A 19,964-nucleotide genomic window follows, 5' to 3' on the forward strand; every position below is an offset into this window, starting at 1 on the left:
TACAAAAAAGCAGACAAATCAGAGATTAAAGTAGACTGGTAAAAGTTTGAATGATGTCGGACAAAAATTGAGAATGTTGTAACTGTTTAAAAGTTGTAATCACTATAGGTATGGGTTATTCAAATTAGCTGAATCAGTTATGTATACATGTATGTGATGTAGTGAAGGAAAACCTTATCATTAATGTTTCCAATTCACAAAATGACTGAAATTTCAATTTGTCAAAAATGTTAGACTCTTTTAGCTTTAGATAGGTTATCTTTAGATAACCTATACTTTTAGGCCATCCATAATATATTTTGAATAGTGCCCCAAGGGAAAAAGCACTCAGGAGAAAATAAGAAAATAATGATGTTTTTGTACACGAAAAGCGGGACAGTTATCCGCGACTACGTCAAAATCCACTGACCAAACTATTGATTTGAGATTTGCATATACTTAGTGATCTCATATATTAAACATTCATAATTTCTTATTATTCGTCCAATTCATTTCAAACCTCACCATTATGTTTATCTAATTTTTCTGGTTTCATACAAATGAATTTTTTACAAGGGTTGGATTGTCCTTTAAGTATCATACGTAGATATATAATGACGAAGATCAAGCGCGTTGCCTTGTAAGCTTTACGTATTTCACGACGAATCTGGCGTCCCGGGGGTGTCATTATCGCCCAGTATCCCCGTTCGAGAAGCCATGCGTGCATGGTGCGAGTCGCAGAGTGGGCCTTTTCATACCCAATTGGCGTATAAATGAACTTGTTATGCGATTTTGTCCCCCTCCCATCGAAGTCATGTTTAAATAGCGTTGCTCGTTTGTAGATCATACAGGTCCTTTGAGAGCGGATGTACATTGACTATAAAAGGTTATTGAGAGAATAATCTTGTCCGGTCTGTCCCCTCCATATGAAAAGTGATGTTTCGATGTGAGGAGTACAAGAAAGAGAGGAAGTATCATGTTTTGATAAATAATAATAATAATACAAATGTATTGCACTTATACAGCGCCTTTTTTATTTGATACAAGGCGCATAAACAAGAAATAGGCTACTAACAAATAACAAAAAGAGAGGACATTATCATACGAAGCTTACATTAATTACAGACAGAGAAGAATACTACAACAAATTAGAAAAGATGCCTGTGTTTTCAGACATTCCTTGAAAACTGTTAGAGTGTGGCAATTAATAAGGGGTAAGGAGTTCCATGTTTGAGGGGGGGGGGGGGGGGGGCAATAGCGGAAAAAGCCCGATCTCCTATCTGTTTACTGGTTCGAGGTACGGCAAGTCACACAAAGACATAAGTCACAAAAAGACACATTTTGGGGGCCTATGAAACAAATTTAATTCCAGCACGTTAGAGATTTGTATATCATGTTCCTTGACACTGCTTGAGGACAAATTAACATCCATGGAAAGTCAATTTTGCCCCTCCGACCTGCCCCACCCCTTTTGAAATCCAGGAGACGCCCTCCACGGTAATTGTTGTCTTTCCATCGAGATGTCACGTGATCTCAAAGTCAGGTTGGTTGTGATATTTGGATCGTCTAGAGGTTTCATAATACATCTATAGACAGGAGTTATCTTATCTAGTATAGGCCTATTTCCATCCTCCATACACCGTTAAGATGTTTATTATCTTTGTATCCTGGCTTATACAAAAAAAATGACGCCCTCTAATCGCGCAAAGGCGTAAACAGAATTTCTGATTTGAACAACCACCTACGAATTAAGAAGACTGAAGAAAAAAGCAAGTCCTCAAATATGGCTGATAAATAACTCTCTTTCTGATACAAAGGAAGAATTGACTTAACATTATCATGACATAATTTGATACCAAGTACGGTCGTCGGCAACAGGATGATGTTTCATTATTTTAACGCAAGACGATACCCAGTTTATGAGTGTTCTCAAAGGAGGCTTATATGCATCATAATTACTTTTTGATGTAAACGTATATAGGCGCGCCTACTTCTGTGGATCGACGTGAAACGATCGCCTCGTCGATGTTTTGATTTCGTTGAAAGCTGACGCGAGTGGTGGGGTGCCTTCGTCTTCAGTTGATGTAATTGCGAGATATTTGATCCATATTTTCCGCCTTCCCCCTTATTTTTGTACTGTCTTATGACATTTTAAGAGTTTTTTCCCTTTCAAATGGTAAAGTGTAGAGGGAGGTCAAGCTCCGCCCCCGTTCACCACAATGCACGGGTGTGTTGCTATTATCGTTGTTTTTATTTTTAAGTTTCAATATTTTTCTGTGTCAGATGACTTTCAGGACGCAGTAATCTTTGTATATATAATACTATAATCTAATTCAATTTAACATAGAATAGCCGTTTTACAGCAGATGCTGACATTAAAATACACCTGATATCGAATGCTGACATGCTGTTTTGTATACGAAAGTATAAGGGGAAATGGGAAGGAGACAAAGAGAGACAGAGAGAGAGAGAGAGAGAGAGAGAGAGAGAGAGAGGGGGAAGAAATACAGAAAGACAAACATGAAGGAATACATACGTAACGAAAGAAGTGAAATAACAATTTTTTAAAAGGTGAAGGAGAGAGAAAGAGGGTGGGACAGAGGTAGAACAAGAGAGAGAGAGAGAGAGAGAGAGAGAGAGAGAGAGAGAGAGAGAGAGAGAGAGAGAGAGAGAGAGAGATTAGTGATACAAATTATATGATCTTGTCAGAAAGAAGACGAGAAATAGATGCATCAAATGAAAGCAGGTGTAATTAATAACTTACAAGATAAATATATATTTTCAAGGAATCGACAGAGGCAGAACCAAGTAATGATATTACAAAAATAAACTAAAAACAGGAATCCTAAAGTTTTGCATTTAAAAATGCCCCTGGCAGATGAGTGACGGATGGAGGCGGCTGTGAGGCAAACCGCACGAGAATTATTACCTAAAACGTTGTTTTTCTTTTCTTTAAATGGAGATTTTCTCATGGAACATAATTTCAAATTAGGATCATCCTAACCTAGTTTTGAAATAAACATACACTAATTCAGTTTTGCTTTGAAACGGCAACTGGTTACTTAATACTTAGTATTTAATACATAGAAATAGCTTTTATATATATTAGCATGTATAAATAAGTTTTGATGTACAGGTACTTTAATATTTCGGTCTCGAAGTTTGGAAAAGCTTTCTACTGGTGTTATTCTGAGAATAAGTGTTAGGGTAAAGTATGCATGAAGAGGATGAAAAGAATGAGAGGATGGAACGAGATTGAAAGAGAGAGAGAGAGAGAGAGAGAGAGAGAGAGAGAGAGAGAAAATAATATAACAAAAACACATGTGATAGAAATCTTTCGCTGATGACAAAATACACGCTAGAAGTTAATGGACCAAGGTTTTGCCAAATACGCGTAGGCTATTGTGACGTCCGAGTAATATAAACATTTTCAATCCTTAAATAAAAAAAGAAGACAGATGTGTTTGAATTCAAAGGAAATGTTCCATTCATTCTTCATTTTTGTATTCAAATAAAATACCGCCATAAACCCACTCTCTTGAAAAAGTGGTTCATGTATGATGCAACTGACGTCACGTTATCTGGGATGAATTGTAAACTCATTGAAATCGAATGAAGTGCGATGCCTGGGCCTCATAGTGTGTTTTGAATCTCAAATGATTTTTCTGGAGATTTAGCTGCCATAGAGCTCAAGTTATTGATTAGTGCGAAGGCGGTGTTTTTTGGCTTTGAAAATAATAGGTAGCAGTCGTAATACATAGACGACAACATACGCAACCGTGTTTATATGTCCTTCTCTTCCCACTCGAGCTTCTCTTACTCCCTCTCTCTTTCTCCATCTCTCTCCTTCCTCCCTCTCCGTTTCCCTTTCTTTCTCTCTCTCTCTCTCATACCCTATACATACATGTATATATTCATCTATCATGCTCTGTCTCTGTCTGCCTATGTTTGGCTGTCTCTCTCTCTCACTATTTTGTTTTTGTTTACTCGCCCCCTTCTCTCTCTTGTTTTTGTTTACTCGCCCCCTTCTCTCTCTTGTTTTTGTTTACTCGCCCCTTCTCCCCCCTCTCTCTCTCTCTCTCTCTCTCTCTCTCTCTATCTATCTTTCCAACCTCCCTCTCATTTTCTCTCTCTCTCTCTCTCTCTCTCTCTATCTATCTATCTATCTATCTATCTTTCCAACCTCCCTCTCATTTTCTCTTTCTCTCTCTCTCTCTCTCTCTCTCTCTCTCTCTCTCTCTCTCTCTCTCTCTCTCTATCATACCCGTTACACATAAATATGTGTCTCTCACTCTGTATGTGTGTGTCTCTCTCTCCTTCCTCCCTCTCTTTTTCTCTTTCTTTCTGTCTCTCATACCCCATCAATATATATTTCTCTCTCATTCTCTGTCGCTGTCTCTGTCTCTCTTGTGTTTTTTTTTACCACCCCCTTCTATCCCCCCCCCTCTCTCTCTGTCTCTGTCTCTGTCTCTCTTCCTCTGTTTCGTACTACCCCCTTCTCCTTTTCTCTCTCTCTCTCTCTCTCTCTCTCTCTCTATTTCAATACTTCTCTATTCAAGATCATGTCACTATTAATTTCATGTAGCAGTGTACCATCTCAATAACAAACAATGCACCTTGGCACAGATTCATTAAAAAGACATTCATAAAAAGTGTCACATTCTATAGCAAATCAACTGATAAAATAATAATAATAATAATAATAATAATAATAATAATAATAATAATAATAATAATAATACATTTATAGAGCGCAGAAACGATCCAACATTAAATATATTTCTACTGCTCTGCAAGAGCTCCTGATATGCTTAGATTACAGTTTAAAGATGTGTTTTCAGTTTTGATCTAAAGATAATCAATATCAGTACCTTATATCAGTTAGTATAACTTATTAATGATAAAATGTTTTATGAAACATTGCCCTTATTGCACGCGAGCCAGTAAAAGGCATTATCGTGACCACCACCTGACTAGAATGCACTAATTTTAAAAGGCGCCACCGAAACGAAATCAGGAGCGCACTTTTTTCCACAAGGTTGAATTTTACACGAAGCTGGTTCGGAACTGAAATCCGTTCGTTATGTTGTATCAATGTATCATTTGATAATGTTAATGATAAAGTCATGATCTTCTCATTTTGGGGGATGCATATTGTTGAGCGGGGGACACCTTCACCCGTAACTAATCAGGAAGAACTATGTTCCACGCTATTGACTTTTACATGACTGATTCGTACAAGATTCTATTCGTTATATCAAAATTATATCATTCAAATACGACTGGTCAATGTGTATACAAAAATATAACATTGAAAACACAGTCTTCGCGAGAGGGGTGTGAGTGTGTGACCCCTGCCCTCCGCCCGCCCTTTAACTTTTTCAGGCTTCAAATTCCACATATTTGGGACCTTGTTGGTAAATCATAAATTCATGATTTATTGAGTGAATTTGTATATTTTACTTGTTCCTTTATTTATGTATATACAGTGTATGTATGTTTTTTTTCTTCTATTTATTGATATATTTATCTTCTTTTTCATTTATGTATTCATGTATTCATTAATTAATTAATGTATTCCTTTACTTGTTTACATATGCAATAAATTAATTCCTCCACCAATTTTAGTCCAACATACCCGTAACCCCCACCCCTCCCCCACCCCCTCCCCCACCCACGTGTGCTATTGACACCTATTGCCATTAAATATTATCAAGGTCGCAGAACAGCGGCAGCATTCATAAATAAAATAAAAGGATCAAAATTGACCTTATGGCAAAAAAAATATTGCCGCAATAAAAGTTTAATTCGGAAACAACAACAACCATCTTTCCGTCTTTTGGGGTCATGCCGACTGCTCTAGATATCACTTTTTTTTGCAAACAGAAAAAACAGAGAACAAGGCATTTATGGATGAATTGTAGACCGACAATTTGTTTTCGACTCGATCGTAAATATCATTTTGGGAAAGTTGTCTTTTGGTTGTGATTATGTGCAGGTTTAAAACACCTTCCTTTTCCGTATGAAATGTGCAGTAGACATGCTAAAAATGATAACGCTGAACTTGTAATTGGCAAAGTTGTCGGACATATATTATTTAGAGTAACGCTACTCATCAACATGCAACAAACAAACTGCTAACTGACACTTTTTAAACTGCCTCCGTCTCCCTCTCCCCCCTTTCTCTCTCTCGCTCTCTCTCTCTCGCTCTCTCTCTCTCTCTCTCTCTCTCTCTCTCTCTCTCTCTCTCTCTCTCTGCTCCTCAATTTCACATTTCCTCTCTTTTTTTCTTTGACTAGTCCCTACTCACAATTTTCCCTACTCGCTGTTTCGTCAAAAGGCATTCATTTATTATATCTGAACACGCCGTGTATTTAGAATTGCTCGTACTTCTGTTTGTCTGGCAAAATAAGAAACGAAAAAGACCGTCTTCTTTGAAGTGAATAATCAATAAACGACAGACGAAATGAAAATCAAGCAAGTTGTGTTGATGAAAATATTAAAACAAATCAATTTCAAACGTAGCGCCGTTTTTATCATTATTATGTTGTATATTAGAGGAATACTTTACATTTTGTGTATCATTCACAAATCAAAGCATATTTAAAGAGCAGACAATTCCACCAAGTTAGTTATCTAAACGTGAGCTTTGCCGAATACGAATCATCAGCCCTTTTTTCTCAACATGCTCAAAAGCCCCAAGTTTATAGTACTTTATCGAATATGAGAATATCAAGCAGGAATTTCTTCATAATCAGTTGACTGCGACGAATCAAAATCGTGTCACTTTGCGGAGTTCAAGCCAAATTCGTACATCTATATCAGTGTTGATTGTTGTGTTTACGATGGACAGACCGATGGACAAATGAAAAAGTATGTGCTTCCCGCCAGTACAGCAACAACAACAAACAACAACAAACAACAATAACAATATTAGAATGCCTTTACGCAATTTGGGACAGGGCGAGTTAGCTGAAGAGTAATGCATGAAAGCCAAACCATATGCCGCTGGAAGGTGAGGATTAATGCTGAGGTGAAAACATTTATGCCATTAATGACCGTGGTGATGAAACGAAATTGATAATCAATAAAATGGCGTTGAATAATCCCAGCATTAACTTGAAAGGAGAACAAACAGAAATAAAATATGTAACAAAAGGTGTACAAATATTGATTGACCTCATAAACCCATTGGAGGTGCTATGGCTCAGTGGCAGAGCAGTGGTCTCGTGACCAGGAGGTCCCGGATTCAAAACCGAGTCGAAGCGCTAGTGCCCTTTGGTAAGGTATCAATCCTCATTACAAAGTTCCTAAGAGAGGTCTTACAATGTTATTATATGCTTTATTAGGTAAACAAACAAACAAACAAACACTTTGATGTCTACAATAATTGTTTAAGGACCACCAACTTTAAACAGGGAGAGTTTTAACGACAATGTCAGATTAAAAGCGCCAAAATATTTTATTATTATCAAACAAGGGAAACGAGTGTCAGAGCCAGTGGCAAATAGCGGATCACAAGGGACAAATGCGTTCTAATATTTTTGATGAGGAATAAAAGTAAAAGAAGAAAATACATATTTGTTTTCAAGAAAGAAAAGGAAAAAAATGTAAATTGATACAGGGCGAGTAAAGATGGCCCCTTCCCATACCCCTCCCTAAATCCCAAACCTTGTAAAGTACATCGTTTCCAGTTGACACCAGTGCTACCCCCCCCCCCCCTCCTTTCCCCCTCCCTCTCCAGAGCCATCTACACACAGAGTTTGGCTCACTTGGTTTCTCTGGCTCACAACATGGCCTATATTCTTTTGTTTTGTGCTTGCCCAACAAAGCAGTAACCGCCATACTATGTCCAACTCGTACCAGGTTGGCCAAACTCTGTGTATAGATGGCTCTGTCCCCTCCATGTATAGGAAGAGAGAGAGAGAGAGAGAGAGAGAGAGATGTAGTGGGAGAGAGAGAGAGAGAGAGAGAGAGAGATGTAGTGCGGGAGGAAAAAAAGACTGATAACGGAGAAATCATAAACAATTTTTAAATGAGCCACAAGGCGAAGCACCAGTGTTTACTTTGTCACCATTAATTACGTTAATTGCCCGCTATGCGACTCAGCTGGAAATTGTTTGTGCACCAAACTTGCTAAATTTAAATATAATAGCCTACCGAACGGCAGCGTCATGACGTCACGACTTTTGAATAATACCGATATGGGGATTGCCTGGGTTATAAATCTTAGTAATTAAGGGATTTGATTGTTGCGCACATTAGAATGCTGGGTTATAAAGTCCCATTTAATTTTTATTGCATTGTCACTCTGAATGTCGGTGAAAAGTTAAGACTTCCGAGGTATTACCGCCAGATAATTTATCAAAACGTGACATCATAATCTCTGACGGCTGATAACATTAGACTTTATATTCTACATAATAAAGGACAAAAAATGAGCAATAACAACGAGTTCTAAACAAGATTATGAGAAAGTCAGTCGCTGAGCTTGAAACTATTTCCCCCTCTCTTATTATTCACACATGCACACACGCACACGCGCACATGTACACGAACATATTTCTTTCTCTGCGTAAACAATTTTTACCCGATTAAGATGACACCAAGATCATCAATTTGGGGTAGGACATTTTGATTCTCGGGCTATATGTTATATACAGTGCCGTTTAAAAAATGTGCTCTTTTTTGCAACCCTCTTCACGGTTTCCAATACAATCAGCTGTGTTGAACGCATCAAAAGGTGACACACAAGTCTATTGAGATAACATTAGATTGATAAATTAGAAGTTGTTGCCATCATGTCAGTTTGAATAAAGTAATGAAAAATAATAATGATAATGACAACAACAGATAATAAGAATAATAACAAAGCCGTTTGTATCAACCAAATGCGTTTGTGCGCTTCAGTCATTACGCATATAAGGACAAAAGAGAATGGTAAACCGAATTATATAATGTTCGTCTTGCGATGAATAAACAATGTTTTAATGAAAGAGTTCGTCAATAATAATAATGATAATAATACATAATTTTTATAAAGCGCTTAATACTAATGTTTCTAAGCGTAAAAAAAAGAAAAGAAAAAAGGAAAAGGGGTTAAAGAGAGATTACATTTACCAAAAAAACATGTTAAAATATTGAATTACTAGTAAACGGCAAAGAAGAATATGACATAACACAACATAAAGAATTAATTAAAATTATAGATAAACCAGATATGTGAAATATGTAAATGCAACTTACAATAAACTGATGTATAGATTATTGTTTTCAATATTATAATTATGCATAATTAATGCACATAAAACTGACGGTAATTAAATTTAACGTCATCATAAAAAACCTTCCGGTTTTGCCGCATCATTTCTGAACGAGGCATAATAAAGATCGAATTTTGGTTAAAACAGTTAGCTGAGTGGCTAGAATGTAGGCAATACGTCATTTTGGGGTAGACTCGGGGACGGCCCTGGAATCACACTTTTTTCAAAATGTGTTTAGTCTTTACACTATGAATATGACGGACAAAGAAAGAGGATAAAATATACAGTTCCTCATTCTACCCTCAACAATTGCTGTGGTAGACAAAGGAACATCCCTTCACTGCTATTATGTACAAATGCGTAAAACAGGTTTCACATGCATATTCACCTGTTCCACACATTTTTACATAATAGCAGTGAAGGAAAGTTCCTTTGTCTACCACAGCAATTGCTGAGGGTAGAATGAGGAACTGTATATTTTGTCCTCTTTCTTTGTTCGTCATGTTCATAGTGTTAGGCGGTGGTTTCACTCGTATTGACATCGTGTGCGGTACTTGATAATTATAAATTTCGCAAACACTTTGAAAAAAGGGATTTTTTTTTTTTAAAGAGCATAAAATTCGATGAAAAGGGGTGATATAATTTTGTAATTTTTCAATATTTTAATATAATTATGTTCACAAACATGTAAATGCGTATAATTTGTTTTTCTTCTCGAGAACAGGCTACTTTCTATGACTGTGTACTCGGTAATTTAAACATAAAGATTTATCTAGAGCCCTATGTTTGTACCAGCTCTTGTGCAAATGAGATCATTTTTTCTATATTTTTACGGGGAAAAGTTGTTGAAAGTATGCAAAATAAGAGGTCATTTTCGACTTCGTTGTAACGATCACACGTCACACCTTTCACCCGTTAGTCTATGCTCGTCCAGACCCAACCGTGATTGAAAAAAACGGCCTAGCGAAATGGTGAGGAAAAAATCCTCTATATATCTTAGCTCCCAGTCCACCCCAAGTTCAGTGTGTCCGCTGCTTTATATCATCTATTTGTGCTTGAGTTCGGCCAGGAGATCATATAGAGCCTGGAGGATGTCTTTCTTCATCAAGTCAGCATCCTTTTTGGCATCGGATCCTTCGTAAGCAGCTGCCTGTTTATAGGAAAATAAAACATGATGACAATGATGATATGGTGATGATGATGATGATAATTCTACAACCAGAAGCGTGACCCCTCTTCTACTAATACAGCGCATAGAGACATATTGTGATATGCGCTATATAAGAAAGGTATATTATTATTACTACTACTACTACTACTACGTCATGTACTACTACTACTACAACATTTCGTTTTCCCATAGAAGCCTTATCATCATCATTGCTGTGCTTCCGGATGGCCCTATAAGTATTACCCCAGCATTTGCACCTGGGTGAAGAGTGGCATGTCTTGTCAAAAAGACAATAGGGACTTTTAGATTTACACGACGAGAGCGTGGACTGCCGCGTTTGACATTGTGTTAAGGCACTGGGCCGTGCCCGGCAGTGCCTTAAAAGGATGTCACATTACCTTAAAAGGATGTCATACGTGGTGGTCCACGTTCTCGTCGTGTAAATCTAAAAGTCCTTATTAGTGGAATTCAAACCCTCAACCCTTGAGAATCAAACGAATGACAACTCCACGATACGTCAATGGACTGTGAATCACAATATGGGTCGCAGTTCGAGTTCCGCCGCGGCGCTAATGTTCTTTAGCAAGACATCAATCTACATTTGCCGCTAATTTCTACCCGGATTGAAGTAAATAGATACATTGTACATGTAGGTACATTGAAGGAATTCATTTATTGTTTTGACCGCCTTGTGCCAGCTTTGGGCATTAGTTAACAATTACCATTAAATAGGTTTTAATGTCACATAGGTTACAACTTTTTAATTAGAAGCTACCAAAGTTTGTTACACCTTTTTGATACGTACTGTATATACACACAAACACACACAGACACATGGTGCATTAACTACACGTACAGTAGTTGAGAGCAATAAGCGAGTTCGTAAATAGGATTTGCGCATGGGCAGATCAAGGTCATTCGTACCCAAATTGTAAAACCATTGAGACGAATACTCGGATCGTGCTCATGAAAGTTATATAATCAGTATTCATTTATGCACCAACAATACATTTATCTGATACACAGGTGGAAGTATTCTTCTCAAGAGGCAAACAAAAGGTATTCATGAAGCACCTCCATCACTTCGGCAGTGATTATTCTAAAATGCACACGTGGGAAGTATCCATCGTGTAAAAGATCTGTGGATATTTTGGGGTCATGCGGTCCAGAGCTATTTACGAACTCGCTTATTATCTCTTTAAAATCCATTCTCATCTGTCTTTGAAGATGACCCTTACCTTTTCTTTTTTCTCCTCTTCCATCATGTCTTCTCTTTGATAAAAATCAAAATCCTCCTCTTCACGTACTCTAACTGATAAAATATTTGCGGAAATAGGGAGATAAAAAAAAACATTTTCAATTCATTCTTGTTGCATCATTTATATCAAAAGAATACACTATTCTTCATTGAATATGCATAACGCCGGCTTCTGAATGAGAACTACTTACTGTCATTCAGTCGTTGGATGATCATATTTGTTTTGCCTCAGTCTTTGAAAATAGTCAATACCTTCTATTTACCCTTTAGCAATAATTGTACTATTAAATACATATATTTATTAAATATCTAACCTGGCCATTTTAGCTCTGATGAGAATACAAATAATACTAGAATTGAATTTAAAATCACATCATCGTAAAGTAAAAGGAAGAAAAACGACAAACAAAACACTATGAAAGAGCAGCAACGTATTTGTTAAACGTTAAACAAAAAAATGTATACGAACATACTTCGAATATTTATCAATGAATGATTATCAAATGTGTTAGTTGAAATATGCTTTATAATTCTTAATACTTTTTGTTTTAATGAAATGCAGTTTCCAGATAAAAGTATAATGGCTGTATTTTTGTATTATTTGTTGAATAATAGGAAGCTACAGCGGCGAATCGTTTTTTAATCATTTTTGGTTGAATGCATTTATCTTTGCATTTATTTGTTAGGGAGGGGCGAAGTTTTGAGATGTAGGTGACTTACAACTATTAGTGAGACACATCACTCCGGCATCCTGATCGTGGTTGCAAACACTCCCGAATGCGGACCTTGGACAGTCCATGATTGAAGCTTCGTAGCCATCACACTCCACACCGTCGAGGTGGACCAGTCCTGAGCCTGCGCCGAAGACCTGGGCATTTGTGATTTGGCGTATAGCTCCAGGGAAGCCCAACTGCCTGCACACTATATTAGCGTCCTCCAGCTCCCAATAACGGTTGCATACTGTACCCCATGACCCATCGTAATAGACCTCGACTCGACCTTGAGTGGTGGAGCTACCTCCGACAAGTCGCACCACTGAAAAGTTTGCATTGAATATATGAAATAAAATGATTCTGCAATGGTCATTAAAAACGGTTAATAATTGTGCTTAATAATAACGCCACGTATCACTACGACGTATCACCACATAACACCAGGTAAAACCAGGTATCGCCACGTAGCGCAATGCACCACCATGTGACAATGATTACCACGTAACGCCACTTAAACCACGTAATACTAAAATACTGTCACAAAGGTTCATACGAACGATAATTTCGTACGAATCTCCCTGTTTTTTCTATTGTCTTCCCGAATTTCCATTGTCTGAAAATCGTTCGTACGGCGTTCGTAGCAGTTCGTAATGGTATTTGTGACCGAGGCTTAACGCAATTTCTTTCAACGTATTGCCACATACTAGTATCTATACAAGCTGGATAACATAACCGCCGTGGTTTTGTTTTATTAAGTATTTATAACAAATGACAACTGCGTGCGTCAAAGCTCAAACGAGCATCAACAGAACCATGCATACATTTAATGCTAGGTATATTTACAGTGCCAGTTAAATAAACCCAGACAAATCTGATCCTCAATATTTGTTTCGGCAAAATCTTAAGAAACTACTGATTCTAGAATTTGGAATTATCGGTTCCTTTTGAAACAAATCCATTTTGCACAAAATTCACGAATATAAAGAAAGTATGCTCCTGCTAATTTCCGATTTTGAATCGATATTGATACGTGGCTACTTAATTTGTATATTATTAAGTAACATAACGATTTTTAAAAGTTGTTTTTAATGATTTGTATGTTTTTACGGTCCCCTTTGAAACAAGAGCATTTTACACAAAATTCACGAATATAAAGAAATAAAGTATGCTCTTACTAATTTCCGACATTGAATCGATATTGATACGTGGTTACTAATAATCTGTATATTATTTAGTAACAAAACGATCGTTTAAAGTTGTTTTTTAATGATTTGTATGTTTTTACATTACATGCAAGGACCATTATTCAGGTCAAGTCCTGTGTTTTTCTTATTGTGTTGTATCAAGTATCAATAAAATCGACTGGAAAGTCATATGGTCATTTAATTTACAAGCTATGAAAGAAAACAAAATATCAGAATTCAATTTTAAGTTATTACACAACTTATTACCAAATAGGTATAATTTATTCAAATGGAAATTGTATAACAATCCCTTATGTTTATATGATGATCAGTTACACGACAATCTCCATTTATTTGTAAAATGCAAACACACAAGATTGTTTTGGTTAAAATTTGAAGACATAATTCGAAAACTTTACAATGTTAATTTTTCTTTTGACAAATTCGTTTTAATTGAAGGTTATAACTTGAAAAACAAAATATTTAAAAGTTTAAATTTTCTTATCATATATGCAAAATACGCAGTTTATTTAACATTTATGCAAGCAGAAAATCGCAAACTCATGTTTCATGAAGTCTCTATACTTTGTATTTTCAAAACATTAATCCACAACCGATTAAAGATCGAAAGGAACTGTAAAACATTTTTTTATTTGAACTATGTTAAGATGCTACAATGTTATTTCAATTGATTGTGTATGGTTGTTTGATTTGTTCAAAAGCATATATTTATCAATAAATTCATTTTACCAAAAAAAAAAAAAGTATCAATAAAGTGATTTACCAACGAAAAATCTTTACCCTAAGAAAAGAGAGTCTTAAAGTATTTTATCGTACAGACCTCTTTAAAGTAGCTCAACAACTGATCGTTGATTTCGTTAGATTTAAAAAATAAAGTTGACCCCCCCCCCCCTCACAATTTTACCTCTTAATTCTCCAGGGTGCAAATTTACCTTATTTAGTTCCTGTATTTAGTTATGATACAGCTAGGCTTTTCTCCCGTATGCGTTTGTTGGGCCCCATCACCCCCCCCCCCCCCCCCTCTTCCCCCTGGCAAATAAATGGTCAATTAATGACAATAATCACGGCATGGATACATACTAAGTAAATGGAAGAAGTGTATTCCTTACCATCGTTGGCTAATGCACTTGGCACACTGAGGCAGAGAAGAAGCGAGAGTATAGTGTAGCCTTCCATCATAGCACGATTCAACCAGTACCTTCGGGTAGAATGTATCGATGAAAAATGTTGGTAATTCTTGAAGGAGGTGCGTTTTTATAGAGACATGTTAACAAAAGGAGCCTCTCCTTCAGAGATTTGAAAGGATTCGAAACATTGTCCCCTCTTTCTGGTAAACCAGTCGACCGTGGTGGCTGTATCAAAAAAGCTATGTTGCCTATTTGTTTGGGTGGAAGCAGACAGATCAGGTAAAGTATAATTAAAAGTCGTGACCTTGTAACAGCATTCTCTCTCTCTTCTCTCTCTCTCTTTCTCTCTCTCTCTCTCTCTTTCTCTGCTCTTTGGTCGTTTTCGTTACTTTTTGATCCCCCCCATTCCACTTGTATTGTATTTATTCTGTCTAGACCGTTAAGTCGTTAAGATGGTCCGTTTTAATAGTGTTACGTTAACAAGGAGCCTTTCCTTCAAAGATTTGAAAGGATTCGAAACATTGTCCCCGCTTTCTCGACCGTGATGGCTGTTAAACAAAGAATATATACATGTAGGTACCTGGGCCCAATTTTAATAAAAACCCTCTTTTATCAATAACAAGTTTCACATTTGTACAACAACTTTACTCACAGCCATCCAAATGTAACGATTATGAACACATCGAATAAAACAAGACCAATATGATAAATGGGATAATACGAGAAAACTAGATCCAATAATAATAATATCATTTGTTCTAATGATAAATACAAAAATCGTAATTCCGAAATGTAATGGGGTGGTGGTTCTGTTAACTGTTGACTTCAGTTAACGTTTTGGTGACGACTTTGCCTGGGGGAAGTAGAAAGATCAGGTAGTAGGGATACAAGTTGTGACCCCTCCTTTTCCCTGGGTCTGGCCATTGAATGGATATGTCAATCAAAAAACCCTCCCCACTTCCCCATCTCCCCCGTAACTACCACTAGAATTATGTAATATTCTATACGGTATACTACATCAAGTCCGTAATAACTAAAGGATATCATACCAACTGTATGCAGGCGCGGATCCACGGGCCGATTCTACCCGCCCAGCCCCCCCCCCCTCCCCCTCCCCCCCCCCTAGCCTCCCAAACCGTTTTTTTTAATAGGATAGTAACGTAAATTTTACCTTAAGCAAATACCTTTGCCCCCCCCCCCCCCCCCGCACATTCGCCGTTCGCTGGCTGGCTGATTCGCCACTAAATATTTTATCAAGCTTCACTCGCCACCCTCTACCTGATCGCAAATACTTTCGCCCCCCCCCCCCCTTTGATAAACATTCCGCGGGGCCTTTGTATATAATATATACGCATAAAACACTGATCTTTGTGATTTCTTATAAACGTGACATAGCTTCTTCTCCCCCTGCAAACAAAAGAGAAAACAAGGTTATTTAATGAAAGGATCATGCGACAAATGATCATTGTGATTCAAATTGATGTAAAGATTTTTTTGAATAAGCAATGCTTTTCACTAGAATCTTCTTTGTAAAAACGACTTTAAAAGTCGTTTTTACAAAGAAGATTCTAGTCAAAATCTCAGCCATTCTGCCACTGTGCTGTAAGATCACTTTTAAATTAGGAGAAGTGTATTCTTTGATGAGTTTTTTAAATTGAATGGAACGTCTCAACTCAGTAAGCATGGTAGAGATTTGTAAAAGTTGTTTTTACAAAGTAGATTCTGGTGAATAGCAGTGCTTATTCAAACAAATAATTGCTATCAATTTGATTCACAATCATTATTTGTCGCTTAATCCCTTTTAATGACCCTTTTTTCCTTCTCTTTTGCAAGGGGAGAAGAAGCTATGTCACGTTAAAGACATCATAAAGATCAGTGTTTTATGCGTATATATTATATACACATTGTATTAAAACACTGATCTTTATGATTTCTTAACGTGACATAGCTTCTTCTCCCTCTGCAAACAAAAGAGAAAACAAGGTTATTTAATGAAAGGATCATGCGACAAATGATCATTGTGATTCAAATTGATGCAAAGATTTTTTTTGAATAAGCAATGCTTTTGACTAGAATCTTCTTTGTAAAAACGACTTGAACAAAATCTCAGCCATGCAATTATGCCACTGTGCTGTAAGATCACTTTCAAATTAGGAGAAGTGTATTCTTTAATGAGTTTTTTTTAATTGAATGGAACGTCTCAACTCAGTAAGCATGGTAGAGATTTGTAAAAGTTGTTTTTACAAAGTAGATTCTGGTGAATAGCAGTGCTTATTCAAACAAATAATTGCTATCAATTTGAATCACAATCATTATTTGTCACTTAATCCCTTTTAATGACCTTGTTTTCCTTCTCGTTTGCAAGGGGAGAAGAAGCTATGTCACGTTAAAGACATCATGAAGATAAGTGTATTATGCGTATATACATAATGAATACAGAACAAAATGTTGATTATCAGAATGTCATTTTGGAATACCTCTGTAAAAATACCCGACCTTACTGTGCCGATACAACATTGTCTTTAGCCCGTATCAGTATTTAGTATTTAGTATGACTATGAGCCAATATAAAGTTATTATTATTTATTAAGTTCAGTATAATGCTTTTCCTCAAAAATAGTTTCGCTATATATTATTTTAGGGTTGAGACGCTAAGAAATGGTTTCAAATGTACATTACACAAACCCTGAACCATTGCATAATGATGATGGGGGTTTCTCTCTCTCTCTATATATTTATTTTAATCATGCATTATCAACTACATAGAAAGCAGCAACAAACAACTTAGGGTTATCTGGGATAGGTGAAAGTGAGAGTTAAAAAGAAAGTCATGTAAAAATGGCGCTTCACCTCCCCCCCCCCCCCCAAAAAAAAAAAAAAAAAAAAAAAAAATAGTGTTCCTCCTCTCAAGCATCCCCCCTCCCCCCGCTTATTTTCCGTTCACCGGCTGGCTGATTCGGCGCAAATATCCCCCCAAAACTGGAAACCCCCCCCCCCCCCCCCTGAATCGCTGATTCGCCGCTAAATATTTTCTCAAGATTTGCCCCCCCCCCCCCCCCTCTTGCCGCCGGATGGATCCGCCCCTGCCTGTATGGGCATTTACCATGTCTATGATTTGCTATGCATACGCCAAATACCTACCGTTTCTCTGATAAGCGTCCCGAAGTAAGTTCTCCGTTTCCAGGTTGCCATTAACAAATTACAAATTTACACAATTTAACCATTAAAGATATATGGTAATTCTCTCTCCCTCTCTCTCTCTCTCTCTCTCTCTCTCTCTCCTCTCTCTCTCTCTCTCTCTCTCTCTCTCGTTGTCTTTGTCTCTTTGTCAACAACAACAATGGCGGGTGAGGGGGGGGGGTTCGGGTTTCCCAAGCCACGCCGCTAATTCCCCTTTTACGAATCGATCCCAGCAAAAGTTTTCATTCTGTTTAGACTGCTTATGTAATTTTGACATTTTTAGTCAAATATTTGCATAATTTCTACAACGGACTAAAATACATAAGCAGCAACGTATGCGTTGGCGTTTTGAGAATGGTATCATTTGGCATGAGGTTCTAAAGGCTCATAATGCCCCTTATCGAGGGCCCCTGGGCTAAAGAACAATTTATCTCGGACTTATCAGAAAGAAAAGAAAAATCGCTTTCAAAATCTTATCTTATAATCCTTTCACAAATAGCACGGACCTGTGATTTTTTTTTTTTGTAATCCTATTTTATTCAAAGAGAATATCTCCAAATCAGACAATATAATCCGCTCAAATTCAGACCAGGTACCAAGCTTTACAATACTACACAACAATAAAACGGTCATAATCACCTTGTTTACCACTAGAAGCCTCATCAGTACCCCCCCCCCCCTTCTTCCCCTCAAAAGACCTTCTTGGGCATTTAACCATGTCTATGATTTTGTTATGCACACGGCCTCTACCTACCACGCTTTGATATGCGTTTTCCGTTTCCAGGTAGACATTATTAAAGTATGATGATAACCATTTATCCATTAAAGATATATCATGAGACCACCCTGTTAAAATAAAACTATAATAATAAAATAAAATAAAATAAAAATAAAAATAAAAATAAAATAAAAATAAAAATCATAATTATTTATCTCCTTCTATCTCACTCTCAATCCCTCTCTCTCTCTCTCACGCTTCTTTTCTTTCTTTTTAACCATACTTTGTCCCATTGCTGTGGCAATGTTGATAGTTTATCAAAATTCACATTTGTCATGATTTAACTGAAGAAAAAAACTTTATATTTATTTAGTGCATTCACAAAAAAAATATATTACTATCAATATAACTTGAATGCTAGTGTATAAGGAAATAAGATTTTTAGGGGGAAAATTGTTGTCTTTATATTATCAATATAAAGACAACAATTAGTGGATAGTGAGGCAATGCCGTCACAGACTCATTGGAGAGTTGCCAATTTGTCTAGTGCCTTTTTGATTTTCAAAGTTGTTCATGTCATTACAAATTCATTACTTTCTTATTAGTTATCCGATTTTGCTCAAACTGTTTTTGATTGGTTTGTCTGATTGTTCTGCTTTAATTGAAAGTAGGTTATTATGGAGTGGACTTGTCCTTTAATACGAAAGAACGTCTCTAAGCGCTTTACAAAAATTATTTCCCCGGTCATCAGATTCATTCACAAAAAAATGTGCACCATCTCCACTCCACTCCACTTCCATGTGGTAACCGCGATGGCACATGAAAATGACTAGACACAAATGCCTTTAGTCATCCTACCAGGTCCTCTCTCCATGGGTATGAAGTGAAATATGTTGATTTATTCCCTGCCAAAGGATATTATTGCCTTATCGGGGATCGAACCCACGACCTTTTGCATTTTCAGTCAAGTGCTGAAACCACCCGGCTACGATACATCTACATACAGAACATAAACAGTGTAATTAAATAATCACATGATCCAAGGGTGCTTTCTTTATTCACCAGAAAAAAATCTATGCCACGAATCTTTTCGAAGCGTGACCATGCAGATTCAAACTATGCTTAAAAACAAGCAAATAAAACCAAACGAAAAAGATGGGGGGGGGGCGGGCAAAGAAATACACAAAGAAGAAATAATAGCGTGTGGTATATAGTACGAGATGGGACAACTGTCTAATATTCATGATATAATGAGTAGACGACGCCCTTTTGAGATATTTCTTGTACAGATATTGACAAGGCCTATACGTGATGAGTAGGGTCTGGCACTGTTTTCATTATTGTGATTGC

The 19,964-nt window shown here is 36.9% G+C and overlaps 1 protein-coding gene across 1 annotated transcript; it reads right to left on the reverse strand.

Moving 5' to 3' along the window:
- Nucleotides 1-9,849: 9,849 nt before the first annotated feature.
- On the reverse strand, nt 9,850-14,928 carry LOC115917935 (neurotrypsin-like). Its single transcript, XM_030990959.1, has 4 exons — nt 14,699-14,928; nt 12,392-12,706; nt 11,652-11,725; nt 9,850-10,392 (listed from the first exon to the last, which is right to left on the reverse strand). Exons 1-4 carry the CDS (start codon nt 14,766-14,768, stop codon nt 10,288-10,290), a joined length of 564 nt encoding a protein of 187 aa, XP_030846819.1. The 5' UTR covers nt 14,769-14,928; the 3' UTR covers nt 9,850-10,287.
- Nucleotides 14,929-19,964: the final 5,036 nt, after the last annotated feature.

This window comes from Strongylocentrotus purpuratus, unplaced genomic scaffold (assembly GCF_000002235.5).
Source record: "Strongylocentrotus purpuratus isolate Spur 01 unplaced genomic scaffold, Spur_5.0 spur5_contig_844, whole genome shotgun sequence".
In the NCBI taxonomy this organism is placed as follows: domain Eukaryota; kingdom Metazoa; phylum Echinodermata; class Echinoidea; order Camarodonta; family Strongylocentrotidae; genus Strongylocentrotus; species Strongylocentrotus purpuratus.